Raw genomic sequence first — 25591 nt, forward strand, 5'->3', positions numbered from 1 at the left:
GCCAGGCTACTGTAAACAACTGCTCAGCTCTAGCTATGTTTGGAGTAGGGTATTAATATAGCGCTCTTACTATTTCTGTAGTATATAAGAGCGTATGTAATACTGTACATGTATATGCTTTTTCTGTCTAGGCCTAGGCCTACATATAATACCTAGATAATCTGCATTGCATTGGCCAAAATGCGCATATAAAAATGCATATGGCATAAGTGTACTGCATCATAACATAGGCAATGGAATGTGTTATCATTGAAATAAAAAAAAAAAAACAACAGCTGGGGATAAATACCAAGTGTTTAACTTTAATTTTTGTGTGGGTAAGAAACATTTTTCAGTCATTATTCGACTTGACTGCCAAAATCAATTGCACAAATCTGAAAATACGATGTAAAAGCTCATGTTGTTAGAATGAGTTACCATTAGCATACAGTTAACTTACTGTTTTTTTAAAGGCAGTATATGGTGTATACTGTACATTATTCAGTTGGTGGTGAGGTAGTGTTCTTTACTAGCTTACTACTACTTACTCAGCAGTTGGCTAGTTAAATTTCTATGCTAATAGTCAGCATGCAGTGCGCACTCCTCGCCGCAGGAGGCGCTCGTTCAGTCACCGCTGCAGCATCTGCGCCGAGCGCCGCCGAGCAAGTCATTTTTCTCGGACTTTCTGCGGACGCTCGGCGACGTTGACAATTACATTACGGCGCTTTTCGCCGGGAACTCTTCGCGATATCGAAGTTTTACATCGATTAAAGTTAGAGGAGCCTCGGGAAAATGGTCGCACGTTTCAGGGACGCGGCAGTGGCTGAACGCGATCTGTGAGGATTTGGATGAATAACTTAAAAACAGTTTGTTAAACTCCATCCGCGCGCTTCATGTTCGACAGGACAGGAGGAGGATCGTTTAAAATTAATCGAGTCGTTCAGTATTTGGAGGATATCGACATATGGAAACGGGTAGTTGAACGACAGCTAGTCGAGTGTTGTGATGGGTAAAGATTATTACAGGATCCTGGGGATAGAGAAGGGCGCCTCGGATGAGGAGATCAAGAAAGCCTACAGAAAACAAGCTTTAAGGTTTCATCCCGACAAAAACAAATCGGCCGGAGCAGAGGATAAATTCAAAGAAATCGCCGAAGCTTACGATGTCCTGAGCGATGCCAAGAAGAAAGACATCTATGACAGATGTGGAGAGGATGGTAAGAGCTGTCACTGTCACGCTGTAGATAAAGGGATGGATAGACAGACGGATAGATAGATAGCCCTTACAATGTGCTGTGCTGGGACCACGTTTTAGTACTTGTACTTTTGATAGATAACAAAGAGACAGGCAGAGGGGTGGATATATAGATAGATAGTCTGTACAATGTACTGTGATAGAACCAGTGATGGTTTTAGATATGATATATTAATTTTATTAATGAATGATTACCGTGGAACATGTCCAAAAAGTGCTAGCAGGTAAATACTAAGATAGATGGACGTAATGGGACTTTTAGGCTAGTGCTTTTTGTAAGTTTGAATGACAGATAGATACACACAGGCTGGTGTGCTTTTACTCTGTGAGGGACATTGCAGCAGCAGCCACAGTATTGTTGTAAAAGTCAATAAAATTGAAAAGGAAACAAGTCACCTTGGATTGTTTATTAAAGGTGTAGATATTTCTTTGTTATTATTTAAAAAGAGATGTGTAATGTACCCTGATGTGTCGCTGCTGTTCGGCGGTACTCTAAAGGCCCCGATATACTCAAAGGTGAAACAAAGTTTCAAAAGTGCCAAAAAAATTAAGAAATTAAAGAATTAAAATGTGTGTGAAAAAAATGCATTTGCAGTTAAGTTGCACACAGTACAGCACGTGTAAACTATGCCACTGATGATATTTACATTACAGAAATACACAAGTGATAATAGAAAAGAGCAGCGTGGTCATTCAGTGTGAACTCAGCCAGAGGTCTCTGGTGGAATTGATTTTTTTTTTTAATGCCAAAATACGCCAAAAAATATGAAACGTTTACATAGCGATGGCTAAACTGTTTTGTAGAGAGCAGTCAAAATGAGCAATTGAGATTTACAACCAAATTGCAGGAAAGGAAAATTATTTTGGACTTTAGTAGTTAAATCTGCTGATTTGTTGTTGCATTATACGCCAATTGTGGAAAAAGCAGGGATAAGCACTTTCACATGATTTTCCCAAAATGTTCCTGTAGCTCAAGGCACTTCAGTTTTAAATACTACTTCTTATCTTCTGGTATCTTCATTTTAAGGACCCATATGGTTCATTTCCAAATATACGGCGGTCTCAGTCGGGCGCCATTATTTACGAAATGAACCAGATAAGATTTCCGACTTATTTTGTAGCCGATGGCGATTGGAAAGCGTTTTCTGGAGAAGTTCGCTCAAACCAGCGCTGCACCACTCAAAACAAACGCTGTTTTGGCCACATCACATCACACCCGTTTGCTCTTTGGTATATCGGGGGCCTTAAATGAGGCGTGTAAGAATTAAGCGAGCTTCCACGTTATCAGTGAAGCTTTAGCATCTCTGTTTTGAGTGAAGCCTGATGACCTTTGGTGACCGTTTGGGTTTTCTCTGAATGCCGCAAACACAGGAGCGTGTAGGGAGGAACCGACGAGGGACTTTATGAAACCCCCTCAGATCTCCAGATTAGGAACTCAAACTGTACCATGTGACCGGGTCATTCCTGTGAGCCGGTTCTGCTCTTTCTATATGCCGTATCTCATATTTTCCCAAAAGCTGCTGTTTTTTTTCGTAAACATCGTCTCTTTTTCTCCCACAGGGCTCAAGGGACACGCCGGGGGTGGCTGCAATGGCCCTAGCTATACTTTTCACGGCGATCCTCACGCCATGTTTGCGGAGTTCTTCGCCGGCCGCAGCCCGTTCGATCAGTTTTTTGCGTCCGCCGGGGGCGCCGACGATGACATGGACATCGACGACCCCTTCGCGGCGTTCGGGATGGGAGGGATGGGCGGCTTTCCCAGGTCTTTCAAGTCTCGGGTGGGAGGCGTGCACGGGGGCCGAGAAAAGAAGAAAGATCCCCCGGTAGTGCACGAGCTCAAGGTGAGCCTGGAAGAGGTGTTCTCTGGTTGCACGAAAAAGATGAAGATCTCTCGCAAGAGGCTGAACCCGGACCGCTGCTCGGTGCGCACCGAAGACAAGATCCTCACTGTGGACATCAAACGAGGCTGGAAGGAGGGCACCAAGATTACCTTTCCCAAAGAGGGAGATGAGACGCCAACCAACATCCCTGCCGATATAGTATTTGTGGTTAAGGACAAGATTCACCCGGTTTTTAAGCGAGACGGCTCTGACATCATCTACCCTGCAAGGATATCCCTCCGAGAGGTGAGTGTCTGGTGTCTGCTGCTCGGATAAAGTTACTTAACATCCAGTAACATACACCAGTGAACTTTTGTTAAGCAAGTGAAGCAAAGGGTAATTTCGGTCGTTCACAAACAAAATAGGTTCATAGATTTCTTCTCATGAAGTGCATTTTCTTGCAAGTAAGGCAACATGAGAATACAAAGGTTAAAGTTAGGGCTACATGGTTTTTGGGGGGGAAAGTAAAAAAAAAAAAAAAATTCTGAAAATAAAATTCTAGGTTTCTGCGCTTGTTCAAGGGTGCAAAAACAATTTGTAATTTAATATCAGTATAACCATATAATAATGATTTGTAATAATAATAATATATTATAAAATTATAATGTTTAATTAACATAAATAATGGGCATATTATTAGACAGAAATGCAATTTTTATTTTTTAAAATGACAATACTAATATTTGCAGATGTCACTTTAAGTTCCTAATTTTGAAACAATTTTTAATTTGTTCATTTATTTTGGTTAAAATAATTTTATACATGATATACATTTTATTTTTGTGGAAAACCACTTAAATGTTCTCTTTAGTTTAAAACAGTCCGTTATCTTAAAACAGACTGAAAGTGATCTTTACGGGGCACACAGATATAATTATTTAAAGCGCAGTCTTTTTGATTTGACAATGGCAGTATGGCTTATAATTATTTTGTTATTATTGGTGTAGGTATTATTCACTGGGTTAAATCTCGTTCTCTCTTTAACATCACTCACTCAGGCTCTATGCGGCTGCACCATCAGCGCTCCCACCCTGGACGGTAGAACTGTCACCGTGACATCCCGTGATGTCATCAAACCCGGTATGAAGAAGAGGATAGTGGGAGAAGGACTGCCGCTGTCCAAATGTCCTGAAAAGAGAGGAGACATGGTGCTAGAGTTCTTGGTGAAATTTCCGGACAAGTTGGGACAGAGTGCTCGTGAATCTCTGGTTCAGATCCTACCACCTTGACTCTCAACACACAGATCCTATGATTGGGGCCCTTCTGATTTTTTTTTTTTTAGATCTCATTACACCTGAAAGCATCAGTGGTGAATACACAAAAGTCAAGCTCAGAGAAACGCGACAGAGCTCCCGACAGTTTATTTATACCCCCTTTACTTATATCGCAATGCACTTTTACAAAACACTGTGAAACCTCTCAGAAATAATATATTGACTTTCACACACCGTTTTTAAAGTACCTCCAAGTAAATGCTCCTTTTTGCTTCTTCGGGTTTCTTTCTCCTCTAATCTGTTGATATTTTCTTTTATTAAAATAATATTCCCATTTTAGTCTCTGAGCAGTCAACAGTGTACTTAACAGTAATATCAATGCCGAACGTTAGGGTTTTGCACATTTCTGAGGATCTCAAATAGTAATTGTAGAAGTGTGTGTGTGTGTGTGATTGTGTGTGTGTGTGTGATGTGTGGGCAGCTGTGATTGTGTGTGTTTGTGTGTGTGTGAAATAGGGCAGCTGAGCCTTAGCAGGAAATTGACATTATCACAGTGCTTCCAGAGCATGTTAAAGTGTGGTTACGTTTGCCACGGCTTGATAAAATCTCACTGGCGAAATCGAGTCTTTCCAATCCACCTCATTTTTCAATGAAGTAAGCCACCTTATATGAATATGAATTCATTAGCCGCTATAGTAAATAGATGACAGACTGTATAAAACATAAACACGGTGCCTGCGACACTCCCCTTATCACTTCTTTCAGAAGAGCATTTTTGTAGCCCAAAGCGGACGGAGCTGGCAGCATATCACTTCTGGATAGTCAGAAATGGCCAAAGAGGCTGCCCAGCTCAAAACATCCCAATCCACCTGTCACTCAAGTGGCCACGCCCCTCAATTAAGCAGCATTTGAAGGCTTGATGTATCGCTTAATTCAAGAGAAAGACGGGGAAAGATGCCGCTTGGAAAAAATAGACCTAATGTGTCAAAGAAACAAGTGTGCTGCCAGCTTTAGGACTTTAGGTTTAAGAATTTTCGAATTTTTGAACTTACATTTTCGTGGTAGCTCTGTAGCGTCGCTGTTGACGGTTAATTAGCTTTGGTGAACTTAATGGTGAGCTAACGAAACGTATCATGCGCGTTGTAATATTTGAAGCGTATGTCGCAAATGTCAGTCAATGGACTGGGAAGATTTTTAAACGGGTGGTTAATAATAATCATTTTAATTCGATACGAACTTACGGTAACGCTGTGAAAATACTAACGGAAGGCAGAAGGGGCGTGGCGCTGGAAAGGGGCGGAGCTACACAAGGTCTATCAGTGCGGTAAACGCGTGCGGTAGGAGTAATGCGCGTGCAGATTTGCTAAACTAAGCAGCTCTTTTTGAGCACAATGCAGCGAATTCTGGGAATCTGCGTATTCCCCAACGCATGGATTCCAATTGGAAAGACCAGATTTCGATGGTGCAAATTGACCGAGCAATGGTGACCGCCTCCGCTCGCTTTCTCCCGCCGGGAGTGACCCACGATGGGTTACTGTGATTATCATCTCACCGCTGTGTCTTCGAGCACATAACTCCTCCGTTCATCCTCTAGTTACTTCTTTGTGGCAGCCAAGTACAGTTTAGGTATAAAAATGGCCGAATGTAGCTTTATGAAATATTTAATGGGAAAGCAAGAAACGGTGCGCTAAGGAGCATTCATTTATGGGAAGTTACACTATAAAACCCGAACCCTCTTTTGCTTGCGAGGAATGTAGCTCGAAAATTAATTCAAGATACTCATTCATGGCCTCTTAGATGAATGGCGATTTTTACAGATTTTATTGGATTTTTGCATCTTAGAACCGCCCTTGCCAGAAGTCATTTTATAAGGAAGGACAGTATTTGTGCCAAACGTATGCAGATTGCAGTGGCACACATGCGCAGTTCAGAGCACCTCACACATTAGCATGCTATTCTAAATCCACAGGAATGTGTGCATTTCTGTAAAAAGATGCTGGCTTTTTTCTTTTTCTTTTGGTGAAATGCTTCGCAATTCTTTTATCATGCATAATTATTTTTTATTTCTTGCAATTAAAGGCTTTACAAGTGCTGTCTTGTAGTAAGTCTGTTACTGTGTTTCTACGCGAGCATGCATACTTTGATTTCATAAGTAGAGAAGTTCTATGCCTCACATGGCCGTTCGCATCAGGAACCTTAACGGATATTAATGTCCACGGCGATAGATGATAATTGTTGCCTGCCTGCAAATGCTTGAGCTTGTCCCCTGTCTTCTCTATTCCCTTTGAACGCGTAAGGAATACAGCTCACACGACAACGAAGACAATGAGCCGAACGTTTATCAATCCTCAGGCCACCTGGAGATAAGTTTGTTTCTTCATCAGAATGTACGCCTACGAGCAAACTCGGTGCTAAGCTAATATTTCGGTGTGAGAGGAAAACGGATGGATCTTCTCACTGTTATCACGGCCGGAGGTGACAATTTAAAAGTTACTTCAGTGATAATTTTGTTTCTTACAGACTTAACGAGGCAGTATTCGATGAACTAACATTGTACGGACTCTCATTCTGACGGCACCCATCCGTCGCCACGCTTTAAAGTTGCGCGTTCTTGAAACGTCAAAGAATCAGTTCTCCATAAAACGATTTCTAAAATTAATTTCAGAAACATTACGGAAATTAAGTTTTATCCATTTTTCAATTTTGCAGTCCAGGGGCCATATATGTCGAGGCTTCACTGGATGTGCTGTATGGCGCTTTTTTATTTAATTTTGTTGTTGTTGTTGTTGTTGTTGTTATGGTAACCGCTAACGTTTTCCCCTGCAGCTCCTGTAGGTGGCAGCAGTGCGCTCGCGTTCGAGCCGCGCTGTTTGTTCGTCTTCTCCGCAGAGGAAGAGCTGCAGGTTGCGTTGAGTGATGTGGTATCCGCCTTTCCCTCGCATACCAGAACGTAGTCCCTAAACTCCTGCTTTAACCCTCCTCAGCAACCGTCTTTTATCATGGCCGCGTTATAAGCCCGGCGTCCCGGCGGTTCATGGTTTCCTCTCTGTCAGTGTTAGTTTGGTAAGTGTCGTGATGCCAAGAGGACGCTAGCATGCTAATTTACATTATTGTTAGCTGCTTTAGCTTCAGCCTGTGACAGAAACGAACCAGACTGCTTCAATTCCGAACTTTGAACACGTTAAAGTGTTTTTTTATGTGGTCGGCGTTTAAATTTAGTTTATCATTTTGAGTCGGGTTGTTTGAGTTTGCGCGCTGGATGACTAAATGCACAAGACAGACCCAAATACTTTTTTTTATTATTGTTTTTTAATTATCCTGAAATGTATCCATATTAAATCCTTATGTTTAAATAAAACTACTCTGTGTGTTAAATTTGTTACACATATTTCGTTTACCTACTCGGTTTATTAATTGTTATTAATGAATGAGAATGATGGGGGTTTTTTTTAGAAGTAACCATGAAATTCTGCGCTTATTTGAAATGTTGAAAATATGAATGCACTGCCTCTTAAAGTATGTGTAAATGTAACCCCATCTCAAAATATCGTAAAACACATGGAAGAATCAGGCTGTTTTGTATCCGATCATAGAAGCTACGTTATGCATTAATTATTAGACATCCAAAAAATGAATTATGAAACAAACAGTAATAGAAAACCTGGAAATACCAGGAACTTTAGAATTGAAGGCAAGCAAATTTACAGAAGTTACATTTAGAATTGTCTGTAATATATGCAATAAAATAAAGTAATATTTATTTATTTTTTTAGTCTGTTATTTTTAATTAGCAACATTTTTATTTTATATTTTTGGTTGTGTATATAATTTAATTTTTTCTTTATTTTGATTTCTAAAGGTACCTAAATTAAATTCTGTGCAAGTTTAATTTATTTTCTATAACGTTTAATACAAATGCATCTTTTTTGGTCCCTGTTTGTCCATCTTTGTATCGCAGGTCTGGAGATTTCCTTTGAATGGGTTGAACTCAAGACACTTTGTACTTTGTTTTGGGCACATAAAGAACGTTATTAAAGACCCCTCTTGTGTTAAAACATTGTGTCTGTGCAAGAAACCCAAGACAGCAGCATCCAAAATGCCTCTTGGATTGGGACGCAGAAAGAAGGCATCTCCGCTGGTGGAGAACGAGGAGGCCGAGCCCATCCGGGCTGGACTGAATGTCCCAGGGTTGGATGGCCTGGATGGAGGCAGGGTCGGCCTGGGTGAAGGAGCTGCCCACGAGGGCCTACCACCTCCGCCCACCAGCCTGCGACCTCGCCTGATCTTCCACACCCAGCTGGCTCACGGAAGCCCCACGGGACGCATCGAGGGCTTCAGCAACGTGCGTGAGCTCTACGCCAAGATAGGAGAGGCCTTTGGGATTCCTCCAACAGAGGTGAGCGGCGTTTCCCTTCGTGTTATAAAAGCGGTCCTTGCTGTTTGCACTGACTGAATGCTTACGTCCTTGTGCCAGGTAATGTTTTGCACGCTGAATACTCACAAAGTGGATATGGACAAGCTTTTGGGTGGCCAGATCGGACTGGAGGACTTTATATTCGCTCATGTCAAGGGCCAGAAAAAAGAGGTGGAGGTCTTTAAAGGAGAGGATGCATTGGGGCTCACCATCACCGATAATGGAGCTGGATATGCTTTTATTAAGGTGAGAGGAATGACCTGCGATTTTTAAGGTGCTGTATGACTATGATCTTGAGTGCATTTTTGTAATACATATTCCAATACTGTTTAAAATGTTGGTGCCCGAATCTGGTGTGAGATTTTTTTTAAAACGGAAAACAAAATTAAGTTTCATGAAATTCAAAGGTGCCAGTGAATGCATTTAAAATGTTACAAAAATATTATTAAAAAAAAATTCTGCTATTTTGAGCTTTCTATTAATCCCCCCCAAAAATCCAGCAATAAATAAATAATAATATTGCTTTAATTAAATCATAATGCTTATAAAATACACTTATAAAATGTTAAATACATCACAGTAGTTATTGATGGAAATAAAAACAAAAAGTTTTAAGCATTAAATAACCATGGAAGGAATGCTTGTTTTGCATATGGTGAATATCTTCTCCTCATTTACTCTTCACCATCATTTTCTCTTTAAAAACAGAAGATAATTAATCTCATTATGTATTATTTGGTTTCAAAATAAAAGACTAACAGTACTAAAACCAGGCCTTTTCCCATTCTTAATTGTTGCACGCTTGTGATTGCACGTGAGCTGATTTCTGTATGAATCAGTGAAGTTGCGCCATTGCTTGAACTAACACTTCTTAATAATACGTTTATGCTCATCTTGAGCAATCATAGCGGTCAGTCTGCTGCAAAGCTGTAATTGTCTGAAAATCATCTGTTCCCTTGGCAGAGAATAAGAGAAGGCAGTATTATTCATCAGATCCAGGTCATCAATGTGGGTGACATGATCGAGTCGATCAATGGGCAGATACTCATTGGATGCCGCCATTATGAGGTAGCCAAGATGCTGAAGGAACTGCCCAAAGGGAAAACATTTTTCCTGAAGCTGGTGGAACCTTTAAAGGCATTTGGTAAGTGTTTTTAAATCTATTGTAGCTGACATGGACAGCCACAGTGGATCTGATATGATTATTTTAAAAATCTTTTTTTTTTTAAGACATGATCAGTCAGCGGTCTGGAAGCCGGTCAGGCTCTGCACAGTTAGGAACGGGCAGAGGAACTCTACGTCTGAGGTCTAAAGGGCCAGCCACCGTAGAGGAACTGGTAAGATCTTCAGCTTTAAATGCACAGTGCACTCAAATCAATTGAGTTCATGAGTCAGCAGATACGTGCTTGCGTTTGTGTGATAGCAAGGGTCACAATTCAGCACGTTGTCACATATAACAGTATAATAAATAACAATATAGAGGCTGTATGCTTAAACCCCTAGAATAGCCTGCATTGTATGCATGAAAATGTGACAATAATCTTTCTTTGCAAAATATTTTTATTTACTAAAAGACAAATTGCAAGAAGCTGGAGAGGAAACTGTTATGTTTTGATTCCATAATTCATAAGTATATATGTACGCTACCAGTCAAAAGTTGAAAACGGTTTTGTGAAATATATTTACCATTTACAATAATTGGTTTCTATTTTAATATACTTTATTACTGTAGTGCAAAGCTGAGTTTTCAGCATCATAGTCTTTAGTGTCTCTTCAGAAGTCAAACTGTTGTGCTGCTTAATCATTTTTTGGATCCTATATTTTATTTAGGATTCTTGAGTGAATATAACATTAAAACATTTAATTTAACAAAACATTTAAAACAATATTCACTGCCATTCAAAAGTTTGGGGTCAGTAAATTCTTATTAAAATATTTATATTTTTAATAAATGCTGTTCTTTGTAACTTTTTATTCATCAAAGAATCTTGAAAAAGTGTTCTGCAGTTTCCAAAAAAAAATGTTTGCCATCACAGCTAAATCAGCGTATCGGAATGATTTCAGAAGGATCATGTGACACTTTAAACTGTAATGACTGATGGAAATTCAGCTTTGCACCACACAAATAAATGATATTTTAAAGAATATTAAAATAGAAACCTTTATTTTAAATGGTAAAAATATTTCACAATATTAAAAATGCAGCCTTGATTAACAGAAGACATTTAACGTCATTAGAAATAATACAAATCATGCTGTTTCCAAACTTTTAACTAGTTGTGTGTGTGTGTGTGTGTGTGTACGATATATATTCATAAACACTTTTTTTAGTCTATAATACAGATTGTTTTGTAGTTTACAATATTTTACTGGTGGCTCAAGTCAATCACAATATTTACCAATTTGTTATGCTACTTCATGCTCTGCCAGCCAGACAGCATTATTCTGGTGACTAATCAGTAGAGAGAAAAACATCACAGCCAGCCAACCACAATGGCACAATCATCCAATCAACCATCATTTTATGCTGAGCGAGGCAATCTGCAATATTTCATTCATTTTTTTTTTTTGTGTTGCAGCCGTCAGCCTTTGAAGAAAAAGCTATCGAGAAAGTGGACGATCTGTTGGAGAGCTACATGGGCATTAGAGACAGCGAACTCGGTATGTTTTCAAGCGTATCGTTGTTGTTGGTTTTTGTAGAGTTGTTTTTTAAGTGGTGGTTCTAACTTCCGCGCTCATTCACAGCTGCGACGATGGTGGAGCTCGGCAAGGACAAAAAGAACCCGGATGAGTTTGCCGAAGCTTTGGACGAGACTCTGGGTGATTTCGCGTTTCCAGATGAGTTTGTGTTTGATGTGTGGGGTGCCATAGGCGACGCGAAGGTCGGTCGTGTGTAATTCTAGAAACGGCTAGAAAACACTGCTTTAGGAACGATATTGAGTTTTATTTTTGATGATTTTGGGAGCATACGCTGGGATGCTTTTGAGAGCGCTGGAAACACTTAGGGCCTCTAACTCCACTTTTTTTAAGATGCAAATGTTAGGAAGACACTACATCGAATGCATTTTAAAGTCGTGTTCAGATTTGACTAGGTTGAGCCTAATCACTTATTTAGTAGGATGTTAATCAAAAGATGCTGAGACTCATTGAATTCGCAAGGTGTTTACTCCAGGGCTGCGTTCGGTACCCCTGCGAGGTTACTCTGTTACATACTGTGACTTTCACTTGCACTGTGTTGCCCGATGTTGTATAAATTGCACGGTATAGCACAGAACGGTGCAGTGCTGTTCGAGGCAATGCTGGTTTGCACTGTAGTGACCTCTGCGGTGCGGATCAGACCCGTCCCGTGGCAGAATCATGGACCATTTGTCTTATCAACACTATAATGATTCCCTAAAGCATGTGCTGTCTTGTTATGTACTCTTGTTCTCTATTAACCACAGGATTTCAAGTGGCTTTGAAGCTGTTGCAATGGACCTCTAGTGCTTTACATTTCCAGTTCCGTGGCTTAGCTCTTATTTTAAAAGAGTAAAAGAAATGGGGAAAGAAATAAATCATCCGTTTTCATTTTAGCAGTATGGTAAACTTCCGCATAATGCCAAACATAAGGAAATCTTTCTTCTTCTTTTTTTCTGGTAAAATCAGTATTAAGAAATATCACGAAGTATTACAGATAGTGTTTCACCTGTTACAGTATTTATCCTTTAATGGAGTAGTGGAGGAAGAATGAAGGGCTTAAAAAGTCGGGCTGGGTGATAGGATAGTTTCGAACAAACTATTATTGGAGCAAAATAGATGCGAAAAGCCATATTGTGTGTATAAAAACACACACAACATGGCTTAAAAAAAATATAGCCCAGCCCTAATTACAAGTGAGTATTAAAGCACTGGCGTATAGGCGTTAGATGGTATTGATTGTATGGTATTGATTTGAGTGTATATAGTGTTGATGTGTTTACGGAAACTACACTACAGCCAGTCCAGTGAGCATTATCAATATTAATGACAATATTACTGCAAATATGACCAAACACAGGCATCTTCCACTGAGCACATGAGTTGAGTTAGTGGAACTTTCTTTTTTTTTAACCAGGCAGTTAAACACTGTAGTATTTCACATCAGAGCATGTTTGAAATGTAAAGTACTGATCATGTGACGGTTAAAACTTTGAACTCTATATTTCTGTTTTATTGTTTAGCCGGGCGTCTTGTCTCACGAAAGATGTAGGTTAATGTTTAAAGGACCCAGATCGAAATTGAAAAGGAAAAAAACAAAAAAAAAACAATGAAATGTTTTGGTGTTACTTTTTACATACTGTAAAGCTATCAGTGTAGCTTAAACACAGCTCTCTTGTCGTCGATTTACTTTGGACTCTTTTTTTTTTCATTCGATGCTCTTTGAACACTTTTAGATAAGCGTTGTTTTTAAGAATGAATAGTTTACACTGATGATGTAATGGTTTTGATGGACTCATGTTACACTGTCTCAGACTACCTTCAAATGGCAATAATCATGATGTAAGTCTGTTATATCTGTTATTGTTGTTGTTGTTTTTTTTTCATTGACAGAAATGCTATTGCACCAAATTGTTATTTGTTAGATTTCTCAACAATATTAAAACAAACAAAACGAGTTGTGTGGTTTTGTTTTAATGTTCTGGAAAGCAGTAGGTGTTTCCTTCTTATGGTTGTTCATCGAAACATTGGGTTCGTTCCCCTTGGCTGAACAACCTCACCAAGGGCATATTTCCATTTTTTTACCTCCGCATTACCATTGTGGACATATAAGGGAATGAGTGACCTGCAATGGAAATACGATTTAAAAGTGATTTTGCTTTAGCTATTGTAAGTTATCCCATCTGAAATGCACGTTTTTGCCATTTTTTGTCTAAGTTACTTTGAGTAAATATCCCTGCTTTCTTGCAACCCCTCACACCGTCTCAGAGTTCCCAAAACAATGATGCTTACACCAAACATTTCACGGATCAATGATGGTTTGTTTTCCCCTCAAGCACAAGTTGAACCAAGACTGCGTATTAGAGTGACGTCAATAAAAACCCAGTGCTCCAGTGGACGAGGTGTGGTCAAAAAACTGACTTCTGAGAATTTAGTGATGATATTTCAAGTTAAGGATAGCCACGGCTCTATAAAAGGTCATTTTTGGTAAAGGACGTGAGGGCGCTTGTGGAAGGCACTGCAGGCGCAGCTTGGGCTCATAGCGTTTTTTGGGTTCAAAAGCGAGTGGACTTCACTTCATCAACGCCACACAGCCATGCCCTTGCGACCGAGGGCTTCCTCTCAACCTGGAAGAGCGAACACCCTTCCGAGCCTCAAAAACATCCCGGGTCTGCGTCCGAGAGCTTTGTCGTCCCGTACGCAGTCGCCCTTAGAAGATGAGCTCTCTTGTCCGGTCTGCTGCGAGATCTTCACCGATCCCGTGGTGTTGAAGTGCAGCCACAGTTTCTGCCGCCTCTGCCTTCAGGGCTTCTGGAACAAGAAGGCGGCCAAGAGGGAATGTCCCGTGTGCAGGAGGAAGTGTTCTCTGACGGAGCCCACCGTGAGTCTGGCTCTGAAGAACGTGTGTGACGCCATCGCAAAGGAGCAGAAAGGACAAGATTCTGCGAGGTACTCGGCCAACGGGACGTCCAAACCGGAGACTCTCTGTGCCACGCATGGAGAAGGACTCAAATTGTTCTGCCAGTATGATGAAGAGGTTCTCTGTTGTGTTTGTCAGACGTCCAAGAAACATCAAGGCCATAGCGTGTGTCCTTTGGAAGAGGCAGCGAACGACCTCAAGGTGATGATGTTCTTCTAAGGATATTTCTTCTTTTTTTTTTTTTAGGAAAGTAGCCAAAACTCAAAGGCTAAATAATGAAAAGGCTTTTTGTATTTATCTTTAACTTTGACACGCATCTTAACCCTAAAAATAATTATTGCCAGATATTTTTATTGCATTTGTCATTATTTTCAATTCTTATTACTGTGATGCAGTAGATAATTTGCAGTGCTGTGAATCGTGATCAATCGAATCCACATTTTTTTGTTTACATTTATATTGATATATATTTTATTCGTATTGATATCATATTTTATATGTATATATAAAAATACAAATAGACGTCTATATTTAAAAAAATGTTTATATAGTGAAAATGTATATATAATAAATTATATGATTATATTAATACATTTAAATATTTCCAAAACGTATACTGTGTGTGTGTGTGTGTGTGTGTATACATACATACACACACACAATGTGAAAACTTATTTTGGATGCAATTAATCACTATTATTAGTTTGAAAGAACTAATATTTTGTAAATAATCTTTTTTTCTTATAAATATTTACTATGCATAAAGTAAAATAAATGCTGGCAGAACGTATACATACAGTTAGAATACCATATTAAATTATGAACAGTATATCCAATAATTGTTTTTTTTTCCTGTTTTTTTTATTGTTTTGCCAAATCAAAAGTATGTTAGGTTAGTTACTATTAATAAATGTTTAATAAATGATAACAATTGTGTAATTCGGTAGTGTTCTTAAAAAAAAACTTGATAATATCTAAGAATTTATTAAACTGAGGCCAAGTCAATATAATTTTCATAAGTAATGACTTTAATAGCAAATATGTTTTCCTTTTTGAGTGCAATTTCTATATTTTGTTGTAAGATTCTTGTCAGTGGTCTTCAAGCTGGCCTAGAGGGTTGTTTTTGGAAATTACTGTATTGAGATGTGCATGTTTTTTCTTCAGGAGGAACTGCGGCAGATAGTCGTCCCACTTAAGAAAAGTCTTCGACGCCTCTATGAGGCCAAACAGGAATGTGATGACATAACTGTCCACATCAAGGTATCAACAAAATACAAGATACAAACATCATATAACAAGCTAACCGTCAGATAACCGGGATAATCACTTAATTACCTTCTCTATGCTTGGTTCACATAGAACCAAAGACATCAGACAGAGAAACAGATTCACGAGGAGTTCGAAGAGCTTAGGCAATTTCTTCTGAAGGAGGAAGCTGCAAGGATTGCTGCGCTGGCAGAAGAAGAGGAGACCAAGAAACAGACGATGAAGAAGAAAACGGACATAATCGCTCGTGATATACTCACCTTTTCTCAGGCTGTTATGGCTATTGAAAACGAGATTGCTAATGCTGACAGCCTCTTTTTACAGGTAACCTGCTGTATTTGGATTGTTAGCGAATCTCATCGAGTTTATACATATATTAGCGCGAGTAATTGATTTTACCTTTTCCCCGCAGAACTACAAGAATGTCAAAAAGAGGTAATGTTAACTTGTACATTTGAAAAAGAATTTGATTGATCTGTTTGCATAAAAGCCGTGACTAACCCGAATGAATGTCCTTCCAGAGCTCAGATAACGTTTAGCGAACCGGAAAACATCCCCGATTCTCTAATAGACGTTGCAGAGCACATGACCTCGCTGAAGTTCAGAGTGTGGGAAAAAATGCAGAGCCTCGTGGAATACAGTGAGTGTTCAGTTACTGCAGAGTTTGTGTAAACATTTAGAATTTCATAATAGAATATCTAATAAGGCTGAGTTAGAAGGACAGAAAATGAAAATGGCGGAACTATTCACAGACTTTCAGAGCATCATTAATGTGTGTGTGTGTGTGTGTGTGTGTTTAAATCTTAACCAGCAAAAGTAGAGCTTTCTGGGAAATGGTTCTCAGCCAGAATGATACATAAAATCATATAATGTAAAATGATATAAAAATTAATAAAATATTTTACAATATGCTTATTCCAATATATAAATATATTTCATTATGTGTCATTCCAAATACTGAATACTCATTTATTTTAAATAGTCCATATGACAAATCAAATTTAGCATTTAATAATATTTATCAACTACATTTACTTTCATAAAAAAGTATCTTCTTAATTACCGTTTAATGGGTGTGGTTATTCATTAAAGACGCAAATGGAATTGCAAAAAGTGCTTGTTTTCAGACAGGTTTCCATAACCTTTCCACCTTTTCCAACTGGTCAAACAACCATATTCCTGCACCAAAATACTATTTGAATGGTTGAGCCAGTTTTGCTGTCACACTTGAATTACATTTAAATAAACAAGTTGACATTTTAACACTGGTACGGAAATATACATTTGTTACAGTGTTTTCCCCGATTTTTCCACCACTTAGCTCCAGTGTCGTTGGACCCCAACACAGCGTACCCCTGTTTGTCTCTCAGCAAGAACCTGACGAGTGTGTCCAACACGGGGTCGATGAAAGAGCTGCCTGACAACCCGGAGCGCTTTGACCACTTTGTTTTCGTACTGGGCTCCAAGGGTTTCACTTCAGGATGTCACTCCTGGGAGGTGGACGTGGGCCGAAATAACGACTGGGTAATCGGTGTGGTTAAAGAATCAGTAGCCAGGAAAGGCAAAATCTCAGGCTGTCCCGAAGGAGGATTCTGGACCATCGCTCTCTCTGATGGGAAGTACACTGCCATGACCACCCCACATACACCGCTCAGCCTGAAGGGCCACCTGGAAAGGGTCCGGGTGAAGATCGACTATAACAACGGAGAGGTCAGCTTCTTTGATTCAGTGGGTGTCACGCCTATCTACACATTCAGTGACCACTTTACTGAGACGATGTTCCCTTTTTTCTGTCCGGGGGCCAATATAAATGGGAACAATCCAGGGCCGTTGAAGATCTGCCCTGTGAGAGTGGCAGTATGGAACAGCGCCTCCTGGTGATGCCAGGATAATTATGTACTTCTGCTCCAGTTATACAGTACCAGTCAAAGATTTGGAAAGGTTTACCTTGTAATCATAATACGATTTTTTAATCAAATCATTAAATAAGTCAAGTTGAGGTACGACCAGGTGTGACCAATATTTGATCTTCATCACACTCTGGGCGTTCTCACTTGTGAGGTGCATTCTGGGATGCATGTTCACAAGTATGCTGGAAATTTTTAACTGATTTAAAAAAAAAAAATAGAACCATATAAAGGCAAGCTGTCATGGAATTTGGGAATTGCATGGAATTGCATCTGGGCTTCCATGAAAATCTTTATATTCCACAAAACGTTCTTTATAGAAGATTCCTTAGATTTTTTTCTTGACTATGAAGTCTTGTGTTACCTGTAAAATCTAAGTAAGGACACAACTCCTTTAAGAGTAGTTATCAGCCCATGTTGTTTATTGTTAACTTGAACTGGCCGTAATTAATATTTCAATTATTTCTCAAATCTGAAGTTCTCAATATCAAACTATATACCCAATAACTGCTTAGTCTTCTTTTCCCCACCAGTAGTTACTTATCTTTTAATGCCATGAAGGTTTCTTAGCGATACGACTTGACTTTTAAATTTAAAGCACAGAAGACTGTCACGCATGTAAAAATAATTTTACATAGGCATTTGCTGAACAGATTTTACAGCTCACAAGAAGCTAGGTCAAGTATGTCCAGACCTTTGATTGGTAGTACATGATGTTATGTTTTATGGCCAGTTTGTTGACTATGAAAGTAAATGTTTGGATAGTTCAACTAATATTTACATTTACCTTATTAAAAAAAATGTCACTGATATGTCATTTCAACTGATGAGAAAAGCTAGTTGTATAAATTTTCACGACGGTAGGTTTAGTAGAAGTTTAATAATCTCAGTAGATCAGTGTAATATAGTTTATAAAATGTAAAGATACTTGTCAAAATATAAAAAGTCTATTTTAAGACAGTATTGCTTGCCGAGGCGCATGTAGTGCAGTAATGCTGTCAGAAAACTCTAAATACAAAATATGTTTTGTGATGGTTTTTTAAATCATGAATGGAAAATGCTGACACAATATTGAAGTATTGTTTGTTTTATTTATAGAACATGCAGTAAATGAAGTTAATCATTAATGACTTGTAACTTTAATTATGAAAATCTGTAAAATAGATGATCTGGATCAACCCTTATACTTTTTCTGGTTTACAAGGGCATTGTTTTTCCAGTGTAGACATAAAATTGTGGTATTGTTTGTTTTATTGTATTAAATACACAGAGAATGAAGTCTTAAACATGTCAGCCATTAATGACTATGCTTATTCATATTGATTAAAATAAGTCATCTGGATCAGCCCTTTGATAAAGTTCCTCTTTTTAAGATTTTTTTCTGGTTCACCAGGGCATTGTTTTTCCAGTGTAGTCTAAAAATGCACCGTGCTGCTTCTCAGTGAGACTCCCAATGACACGCAGCATCCCCTCCACACTTTCTCTGGCATCAATAGGCGCCTGGTGGACAAACAGTGGATAACATGCATTTCAAATATTGACATTCTCCAAAAGAGACCATCAGTGTACTTTTGTGATTCCTGATTCCTGTGGTCCTGAGAGATTCCTATATTACTGAATCTAGATTTACCTCATCTCCCCCCATATCCGTTCTCACCCATCCTGGATGAATGGAAATGCAGAGGATCTCATCTGCCTTTAAGTCCCTTGCGGTATATATGGTCAACATGTTAAGGCCAGCCTGAAAGGAAAATATATGAGTTTCAAATAATTAAAAAAAAAAAGTTTTTTTTACTCAACAGCTCATTAGCACGCTCGTTATGACGTTACATTCAATTTCAAATAGTTTAGCTTTTTGGTATTTTAGGGACATTGCATATTAAACTCTTTGAAACCCAATCTGACCCTTTCATACTGAAACATTTCAAAATATCTTAAGGGATTTTTTGAAGCCCATCAGACTTATGATTCTTGCATACCTTGCTGATGCTGTATGGGAATAATGGGAATGGTTCTTTCAGTACTGGCATGATGCTCATAGACGCCGCATCCGTGGAGATGTTGATCACAGCTGCTTTGTCACATGACATCCCTGGTTTGCCCTTGGCTTTAGCTGCTGTACGCAGATACGGCAGGTACTCCTGATTAAAGACATTAACATCCAAGACTTTCAGACGCTGCAAGAATTAAAGCCTCTTTTAGATTTGGCTCGTTCTCAAAAGTGACTCCGTTACCCTTATGACAAATAAAGGTCCTATCACGTTGGTGTTGAAAGTGTTTAGCATGTCCTCAACGGTGGCAGTCAGCATGGTTTTTTGTGGCAACACTGCAGCATTATTCACAAGCAGATTCAAACCGTTCTTCCCCAACAGAGAACCAACTTTTTCGGCAGATTCTTTGATACTGCATTGATCAGCAACATCTAATAGCAACAGCAAAATAGATATGTTATTTCAAATCCAAAAAACTGTCTATTTCAGTGTAAATTATAGTCCAAAAGATAAATGCTCGTTTACCAAGCTTCACAAGGGAGATGACACCTGGATGCTTTTTGGCCAGTTCTCTCAGTGCCTGAATCGAAAGGAGAATGTGAGTGATAAAATACAGATTTCTTGAGCTACCTTCAAACCTAAGCTCCTGAAAACTCACCTCAGAGTTGGGCCCCTGCGGGTCACGACATGCAGCAAAAATCTTTGAGCAATGGGCCTCCAGGAGTTGCTTGACCATTTCTAAACCCAAGCCTCGGTTTGCCCCTGTGACTAGAGCACTGCATGCCTGTAACGCCGACATGTTCGAAGATGGTTCTGCAAGCCAAACCTCTCGATTTGTCTTTTATATAGGGAGCTGAATGGTCTCCACACCTCATTGCACTTTTTTTTTTTCATGTTTGTAACCATGATGAGTCAAGATGACATTGTGATGACAAAGTGACTCAGCATGAACTTATCTGTGCTGATTGCTTTTAGTAAAAATACTGCTTGGATGCTTTCCAAAAGCTGTATTGTTCCAAATCATAAATGCTATCAGGAGTAGAGATTAAAAATCTGGTCCAGAAAACAACAGTCCTAAAGCAAAATCTGGAAGGTATGACACAGAAATTCATGAGCTAATGTGACTTTGAGCAAGAATGTTTATTTATAGGTTTCCAAATGGAATAAAAAAAAAAGAACGTTTTCAAACTGTTAACAAAACTTTTCCTGCTCCAATTGGTCGAGCAATCAGATATTCTCTTTTTTCACGCGCAAGTTAAAAATATTCTAGCTGAGGGCCCAGCATGAGTTTTCTAGGCAATAGTATTTTAGTCTTATTGTTTCCATGGCGACGTGTCATTCTTTTTAATGTGACGCACTGCAGTAACAATAGCGCTATATGACGTTTTAGTTAGAAAGCAGTATTTTGGGTCTTAACCCATTTTCCCCAGAAGCAGGTGAGAGGTGCCTTTGAAGGCTGTATATCTGCCAGAAGACGTATATCTAACAGCTTCCTCTGTCCAGGAGAGCTCTCTTCATTTCGGGAAGGCCAAAGTGGAGATTTTTGCCCCAAACTGTCCCCTGTGGTATTCCGAGGCAAACTAAATGCCCTCACTACTCTTGTATATCCTGCGTTCCTACTTCTGCCGGCAGTCCTAGCCAGGGTGAAGAATTTGAAGGCCAAAGCCCTGCTGGTTGAACCAGATTGGCCCCAACAATCATGGACGCCAGATTTAATCACATTCTGTCCAATCTGGCACTCAGGATCCAGGTAAGTACAGGTTATGCATTTGGTTCCAGTAGTTTATGCTTATATTAGAGGTTTTTTATCCAATCATATTTCAGCATTTGTGATACTAGGGTCATAGAAATCTTGCTAAGGCTTTTAGAATCAACAGCGCAGGAGGCCCAGGAGGCCCCATATAGCATTTTCTCATTTCTCTGGATGGTTATAGAGTGTACTAGTCAAATCTAGCTACCAGCATCATTGTAAATCATATTTGTTTTCACAGTATTATTATTGTTTCTCAAGCTTTGCACAGTGTATGCTGTGTACAGTGCGTTATTGTAGATTTTCAGTGCCTTCTGAAAAAATTCCCTCTTCTGTACATTTTAAATACTAAAGTACTGAATGACCGCAAAAAAACAACCTCCTCCGCACCTCTGTGAAAAACAATTTTCTTTTTTTATTGCATTTTGCGTAGTGTTCTGATGTTATTTCCAAGACGCATTTAAGTTTTGGTAAGAATATCTCATTTTCTGAGTCAAGCTGTAGTGTTGACGGGTCTCTTCTTTTAGCCAATGGCAGAGGCAGGCCTGCGGGGAGACTCAGCGTGAGGATAAGTGTCATAAGGATACGTTCAAACACATAACGTTATGCTTTTCTTCACCACCTTGTATGAATTATTTTAATGTTTCTTGCTCGTTCTCCCTGTAAAGCTGTGCTAACTAGTATTTTCCTCTATTTGTGTCATTTTATCAGGTGAAGACTTAATAAAGATAAGACTTAATAAACAGATTTTAAAGCTCACAAGAAGTTTAGTCTAGACCTTTTATTGGTAGTATATGATATGATGATGTTTTATGGACAGTTGTCTACGTATATGTTTGGGTAGTTTACTAATAACTTAATTTGCCTTATGTATAAATGTTACTAATATGTACAGAATTCCAAACAAATCAGAATTGCTATTTTCACAATCTAGCAAAGCCTTTCATCAACGTTGGCCGAAACCCAAAATGCGTTCTTGTCTTCAGACAACTTTAACATTTTTGATCCACTTTGGTGAACTCAGCAGGTCTATGTAATAGTTTATCAAATTTAAGGATACAGATTAAAAAAAAAAAAAAAACCCTGATCAAGTGTCTTTAACAACATTTTTTTTTAAATGGTGAATGGAAAATTAAACGGCACATAAAGTTTATGCATTGAGATAAATGATACAATATTGCAGTATTGTTTGTGTAGTTTGTTTTATTGGACACAGAGAATGATGTTGAGCATGTCAAACATTAATGACTGTTCTTGTCACTATTTATAATAGACAAAATATGTAATCTAAATCGGCCCTTTGATGTACTTTTTTTTTCTTTTTCTGGTTCACCAGGGCATTGTTTTTCCAGTGTAGTCTAAGAATGCACCGTTCTGCTTCTCAGTAAGGCTCCCAATGACACGCAGCATCCCCTCCACACTTTCTCTGGCATCAATGGATGCCTGGTGGACAAACAGTGGATAACATGCATTTAAAATAGTACAACATCAAAAAGAGACCATCAATGTGTTTTTGTAATTCAGGCCTCATGTTCTGATTAGCTCCTGAGAGATTCCTGTATTACTGAATCTAGATTTACCTCATCTCCCCCCATATCCGTTCTCACCCATCCTGGATGAAGAGAAATGCAGAGGATCCCATCTGCCTTTAAGTCCCTTGCGGTATATATGGTCAACATGTTAAGGCCAGCCTGAAAGGAAAACAGATTTATGACAGTTTCAAAAGAGTTCTTGTTCAAGCTGTGTAGCGGTCAGATGATTTTGCACACAGCTCATTAGCAAACGTATGATGTTACATTCAATTTTCAATCTTTTTTTTTTTTTTTAACTAAGCTTCAAACCACTAATAAATTCACATACAAATCAGAGTCTTAGGATTCTTGCATACCTTGCTGATGCTGTATGGGAAGAATGGGAATGGCTCCTCCATTGCTGGCATGATGCTCATAGACGCCGAATCCGTGGAGATGTTGATCACAGCTGCTTTGTCACATGACATCCCTGGTTTGCACTTGGCTTTAGCTGCTGTACGCAGATACGGCAGGTACTCCTGATTAAAGACATTAACATCCAAGACTTTCAGACGCTGCAAGAATTAAAGCCTCTTTTAGATTTGGCTCGTTCTCAAAAGTGATTCCGTTACCCTTATGACAAATAAAGGTCCTATCACGTTGGTGTTGAAAGTGTTTAGCATGTCCTCAACGGTGGCAGTCAGCATGGTTTTTTGTGGCAACACTGCAGCATTATTCACAAGCAGATTCAAACCGTTCTTCCCCAACAGAGAACCAACTTTTTCGGCAGACTCTTTGATACTGCATTGATCAGCAACATCTAATAGCAAAATAGATATGTTATTTCAAATTTCCAAACTATTGTTATGTAAAATGTAGTCCAAAAGACATGTACCAAGCTGCACAAGGTTGACAACACCTGGATGCTTTTTGGCAAGTTCTCTCAGTGCCTGAATAAAAAAAAGGATGTGAGTGATTAAAAACAGATCACTTGAGCTTTCTACGAACCTAAGCTACTGAAAACTCACCTCAGAGTTTGGCCCCTGCGGGTCACGACATGCAGCAAAAATCTTTGAGCAATGGGCCTCCAGGAGTTGCTTGACCATTTCTAAACCCAAGCCTCGGTTTGCCCCTGTGACTAGAGCACTGCATGCCTGTATCGCCGCCATGTTCGAAGATGAAAGTGTGGTGCTGTCAAACAACCTTCCTCTCTTTAAATTGTTTTATATAAGATGCAGAGTAGACTCCACGCCCCATGTTGCACATGTATTTTTAGCGTTTGTAACCATGATGCAAGAATTGACTCTTGCGAGACCTTATCAGCACTGTTTGCTTTGAGTAATAAAACTGCTTGGATGCCTTCCAAAGACCAGCGGCGCACCCAGAAAATATTAGAGCAGGCCATAGCAAATCTTGAGGTGACACAGCTATCAGTTATTCTTTCAATAGTGCTGTTTAAAATAATTATACATCAGCAAATATGTGCAAACGAAATCATAATACAATATTTCGTTTAAAAACATAAGCCATTCTTAAAGCAAATGAGAGATTCTTGTAGATTTTCCGTTCATTGCCTTTTCAAATTGGTATAGCGCCTGTAAATAAATACTCATTAATATAAGTTGGAAGGTGAGGGTGAACCAACTGCAGGGAACAGCGTCGCTTTCATCGTCTACTTAGACACTGAAACTGAATCAATACATAAAATATATTTACTTGAATAAAAACACTAATGTACTAATTACAGCACTTTAATTTCCACGGGTATTCAAACACATAATACAAAAAGAGAACAATGATACTAGCACATTAGTTTAGGCACCTCAGAACAACTCCCGCTAGAATTAATGAAGCTGTCTACACTACGTCCCATTTGCTCAAATAAAAGAATAACATGACTTTCAATAAAAGGAAAGAGTGAAAAATGTCAAATTGACCATCCCTGAATGAGGATCTTTTCTTTAATTTTAAGATGAAACACCCATATTCCGAAGAATTTTATTAGAATTGTCACTAATAGCAACTCTTAGCACTAAGGTTTTTCAGGCTAGAAAACATCAATCCTAAAGCAAAATACAGAAGACCAGAAACTGTTAAGTTTATTAATAGCTCCATTATAACCACCGTGACCTTGAGTGAAGTATTTATTCATAAGCTGTTCAAAAGTAACATTCCCTGAAGTAATTTAACCCTTCCAGATACTTTAGATAAAAATCATCTGTTAAATAATCTGCAACCCAAACAAAAAATTTGCTGATAAATATCTGAGTCTTCACAACTACTCCATCTGCATTGAAGAAAAATCGGTTCACTCAGAAGCCATGGCACCTGCGGTGTTATTTTTAAAATCAATGGTAATAGGCCGTCATTTCGAGAGGTCAAAAACTCCCAAACACATAAACTGCAAATTAAATTTAAAAATCTGTTTGTAATTGTTAATTATAACTCGTGTACAAATGTGCGTGGATAAATAAATCACAATTTTTGACAGGATAAAAAAGAGACTCAAGACTAATAATCTCCAACTGTAACAAACCTGGGTGAAACAGCGGCAGCTCATTCGAATTAATGTGCAGTCACTATGACTGTAGAGAGATCAGAAGGAATAAAAGAAATGAGTACGCTTGATAAATAAACATCTAGTTCAGGTATATAACTGTAGATGGCGCAGGCTGATAATCTGTGAACATTGACATCATCACAACATGGCAGGTCTCGTCCTGTATTTGCTAACGTGAAGAAATCCTCTGAAATTCAGAATCTTAATATGTGAACTGTTTAATTGCTCGTAATATTGCATAGTCTGCTTTTTCATATGTTTGTGTAGTG

The 25591-nt window shown here is 38.8% G+C and overlaps 5 protein-coding genes across 6 annotated transcripts; 3 read left to right on the plus strand and 2 right to left on the minus strand.

The window, feature by feature from the left end:
- The first annotated feature begins 633 nt into the window (after positions 1-633).
- On the plus strand, positions 634-4666 carry dnajb1a (DnaJ heat shock protein family (Hsp40) member B1a). The gene is made up of 3 exons (XM_043235363.1): positions 634-1195; positions 2794-3359; positions 4112-4666. Exons 1-3 carry the CDS (start codon positions 985-987, stop codon positions 4340-4342), a joined length of 1008 nt encoding a protein of 335 aa, XP_043091298.1. The 5' UTR covers positions 634-984; the 3' UTR covers positions 4343-4666.
- Positions 4667-4855: 189 nt separating this feature from the next.
- Positions 4856-13374, plus strand: gipc1 (GIPC PDZ domain containing family, member 1). Of its 2 annotated transcripts, none has more exons than XM_043233643.1 (7): positions 4856-7390; positions 8286-8723; positions 8802-8987; positions 9705-9885; positions 9972-10078; positions 11321-11402; positions 11487-13374. In XM_043233643.1, the coding sequence occupies exons 2-7, from the start codon at positions 8424-8426 to the stop codon at positions 11636-11638; spliced, it is 1008 nt and encodes a 335-aa protein (XP_043089578.1). In that variant the 5' UTR covers positions 4856-7390; positions 8286-8423; the 3' UTR covers positions 11639-13374. The 2 variants fall into 2 exon arrangements, with proteins under 2 accessions (XP_043089578.1, XP_043089579.1); XM_043233644.1 differs by having other exon boundaries at positions 8400-8723.
- Positions 13375-13837: 463 nt separating this feature from the next.
- On the plus strand, positions 13838-18855 carry trim35-12 (tripartite motif containing 35-12). Its single transcript, XM_043233639.1, has 6 exons — positions 13838-14538; positions 15502-15597; positions 15697-15927; positions 16016-16038; positions 16125-16243; positions 16925-18855. The coding sequence occupies exons 1-6, from the start codon at positions 14014-14016 to the stop codon at positions 17482-17484; spliced, it is 1554 nt and encodes a 517-aa protein (XP_043089574.1). The 5' UTR covers positions 13838-14013; the 3' UTR covers positions 17485-18855.
- On the minus strand, positions 18582-20423 carry LOC122335862 (C-factor-like). The gene is made up of 6 exons (XM_043233645.1): positions 20160-20423; positions 20027-20081; positions 19745-19932; positions 19490-19651; positions 19141-19251; positions 18582-19010 (listed from the first exon to the last, which is right to left on the minus strand). Exons 1-6 carry the CDS (start codon positions 20298-20300, stop codon positions 18897-18899), a joined length of 771 nt encoding a protein of 256 aa, XP_043089580.1. The 5' UTR covers positions 20301-20423; the 3' UTR covers positions 18582-18896.
- A 2021-nt stretch (positions 20424-22444) lies between these two features.
- LOC122335877 (C-factor-like) lies at positions 22445-24190 on the minus strand. The gene is made up of 6 exons (XM_043233646.1): positions 23791-24190; positions 23658-23712; positions 23395-23582; positions 23140-23301; positions 22832-22942; positions 22445-22694 (listed from the first exon to the last, which is right to left on the minus strand). The coding sequence occupies exons 1-6, from the start codon at positions 23929-23931 to the stop codon at positions 22581-22583; spliced, it is 771 nt and encodes a 256-aa protein (XP_043089581.1). The 5' UTR covers positions 23932-24190; the 3' UTR covers positions 22445-22580.
- Positions 24191-25591: the final 1401 nt, after the last annotated feature.

This window comes from Puntigrus tetrazona, chromosome 3 (genome assembly GCF_018831695.1).
Source record: "Puntigrus tetrazona isolate hp1 chromosome 3, ASM1883169v1, whole genome shotgun sequence".
Classification (NCBI taxonomy): domain Eukaryota; kingdom Metazoa; phylum Chordata; class Actinopteri; order Cypriniformes; family Cyprinidae; genus Puntigrus; species Puntigrus tetrazona.

Excerpts from the sequence above, each read along its gene's own strand:
- dnajb1a (XM_043235363.1), top strand. The coding sequence starts at position 985 with ATGGGTAAAGATTATTACAGGATCCTGGGGATAGAGAAGGGCGCCTCG. Across the intron at positions 1,196-2,793 it reads TGACAGATGTGGAGAGGATG|GGCTCAAGGGACACGCCGGG; the intron begins GTAAGAGCTGTC and ends TTTCTCCCACAG. Across the intron at positions 3,360-4,111 it reads CAAGGATATCCCTCCGAGAG|GCTCTATGCGGCTGCACCAT; the intron begins GTGAGTGTCTGG and ends TCACTCACTCAG.
- gipc1 (XM_043233643.1), top strand. The coding sequence starts at position 8,424 with ATGCCTCTTGGATTGGGACGCAGAAAGAAGGCATCTCCGCTGGTGGAG. Across the intron at positions 9,886-9,971 it reads GGAACCTTTAAAGGCATTTG|ACATGATCAGTCAGCGGTCT; the intron begins GTAAGTGTTTTT and ends TTTTTTTTTAAG. Across the intron at positions 11,403-11,486 it reads CATTAGAGACAGCGAACTCG|CTGCGACGATGGTGGAGCTC; the intron begins GTATGTTTTCAA and ends GCTCATTCACAG.
- trim35-12 (XM_043233639.1), top strand. The coding sequence starts at position 14,014 with ATGCCCTTGCGACCGAGGGCTTCCTCTCAACCTGGAAGAGCGAACACC. Across the intron at positions 15,598-15,696 it reads ACATAACTGTCCACATCAAG|AACCAAAGACATCAGACAGA; the intron begins GTATCAACAAAA and ends TGGTTCACATAG. Across the intron at positions 16,039-16,124 it reads TACAAGAATGTCAAAAAGAG|AGCTCAGATAACGTTTAGCG; the intron begins GTAATGTTAACT and ends ATGTCCTTCCAG.
- LOC122335862 (XM_043233645.1), bottom strand. The coding sequence starts at position 20,300 with ATGTCGGCGTTACAGGCATGCAGTGCTCTAGTCACAGGGGCAAACCGA. Across the intron at positions 19,652-19,744 it reads GACCTTTATTTGTCATAAGG|GAGTACCTGCCGTATCTGCG; the intron begins GTAACGGAGTCA and ends GTCTTTAATCAG. Across the intron at positions 19,252-19,489 it reads TCCCATACAGCATCAGCAAG|GCTGGCCTTAACATGTTGAC; the intron begins GTATGCAAGAAT and ends TTTTCCTTTCAG.
- LOC122335877 (XM_043233646.1), bottom strand. The coding sequence starts at position 23,931 with ATGGCGGCGATACAGGCATGCAGTGCTCTAGTCACAGGGGCAAACCGA. Across the intron at positions 23,302-23,394 it reads GACCTTTATTTGTCATAAGG|GAGTACCTGCCGTATCTGCG; the intron begins GTAACGGAATCA and ends GTCTTTAATCAG. Across the intron at positions 22,695-22,831 it reads CGGATATGGGGGGAGATGAG|GCATCCATTGATGCCAGAGA; the intron begins GTAAATCTAGAT and ends TTTGTCCACCAG.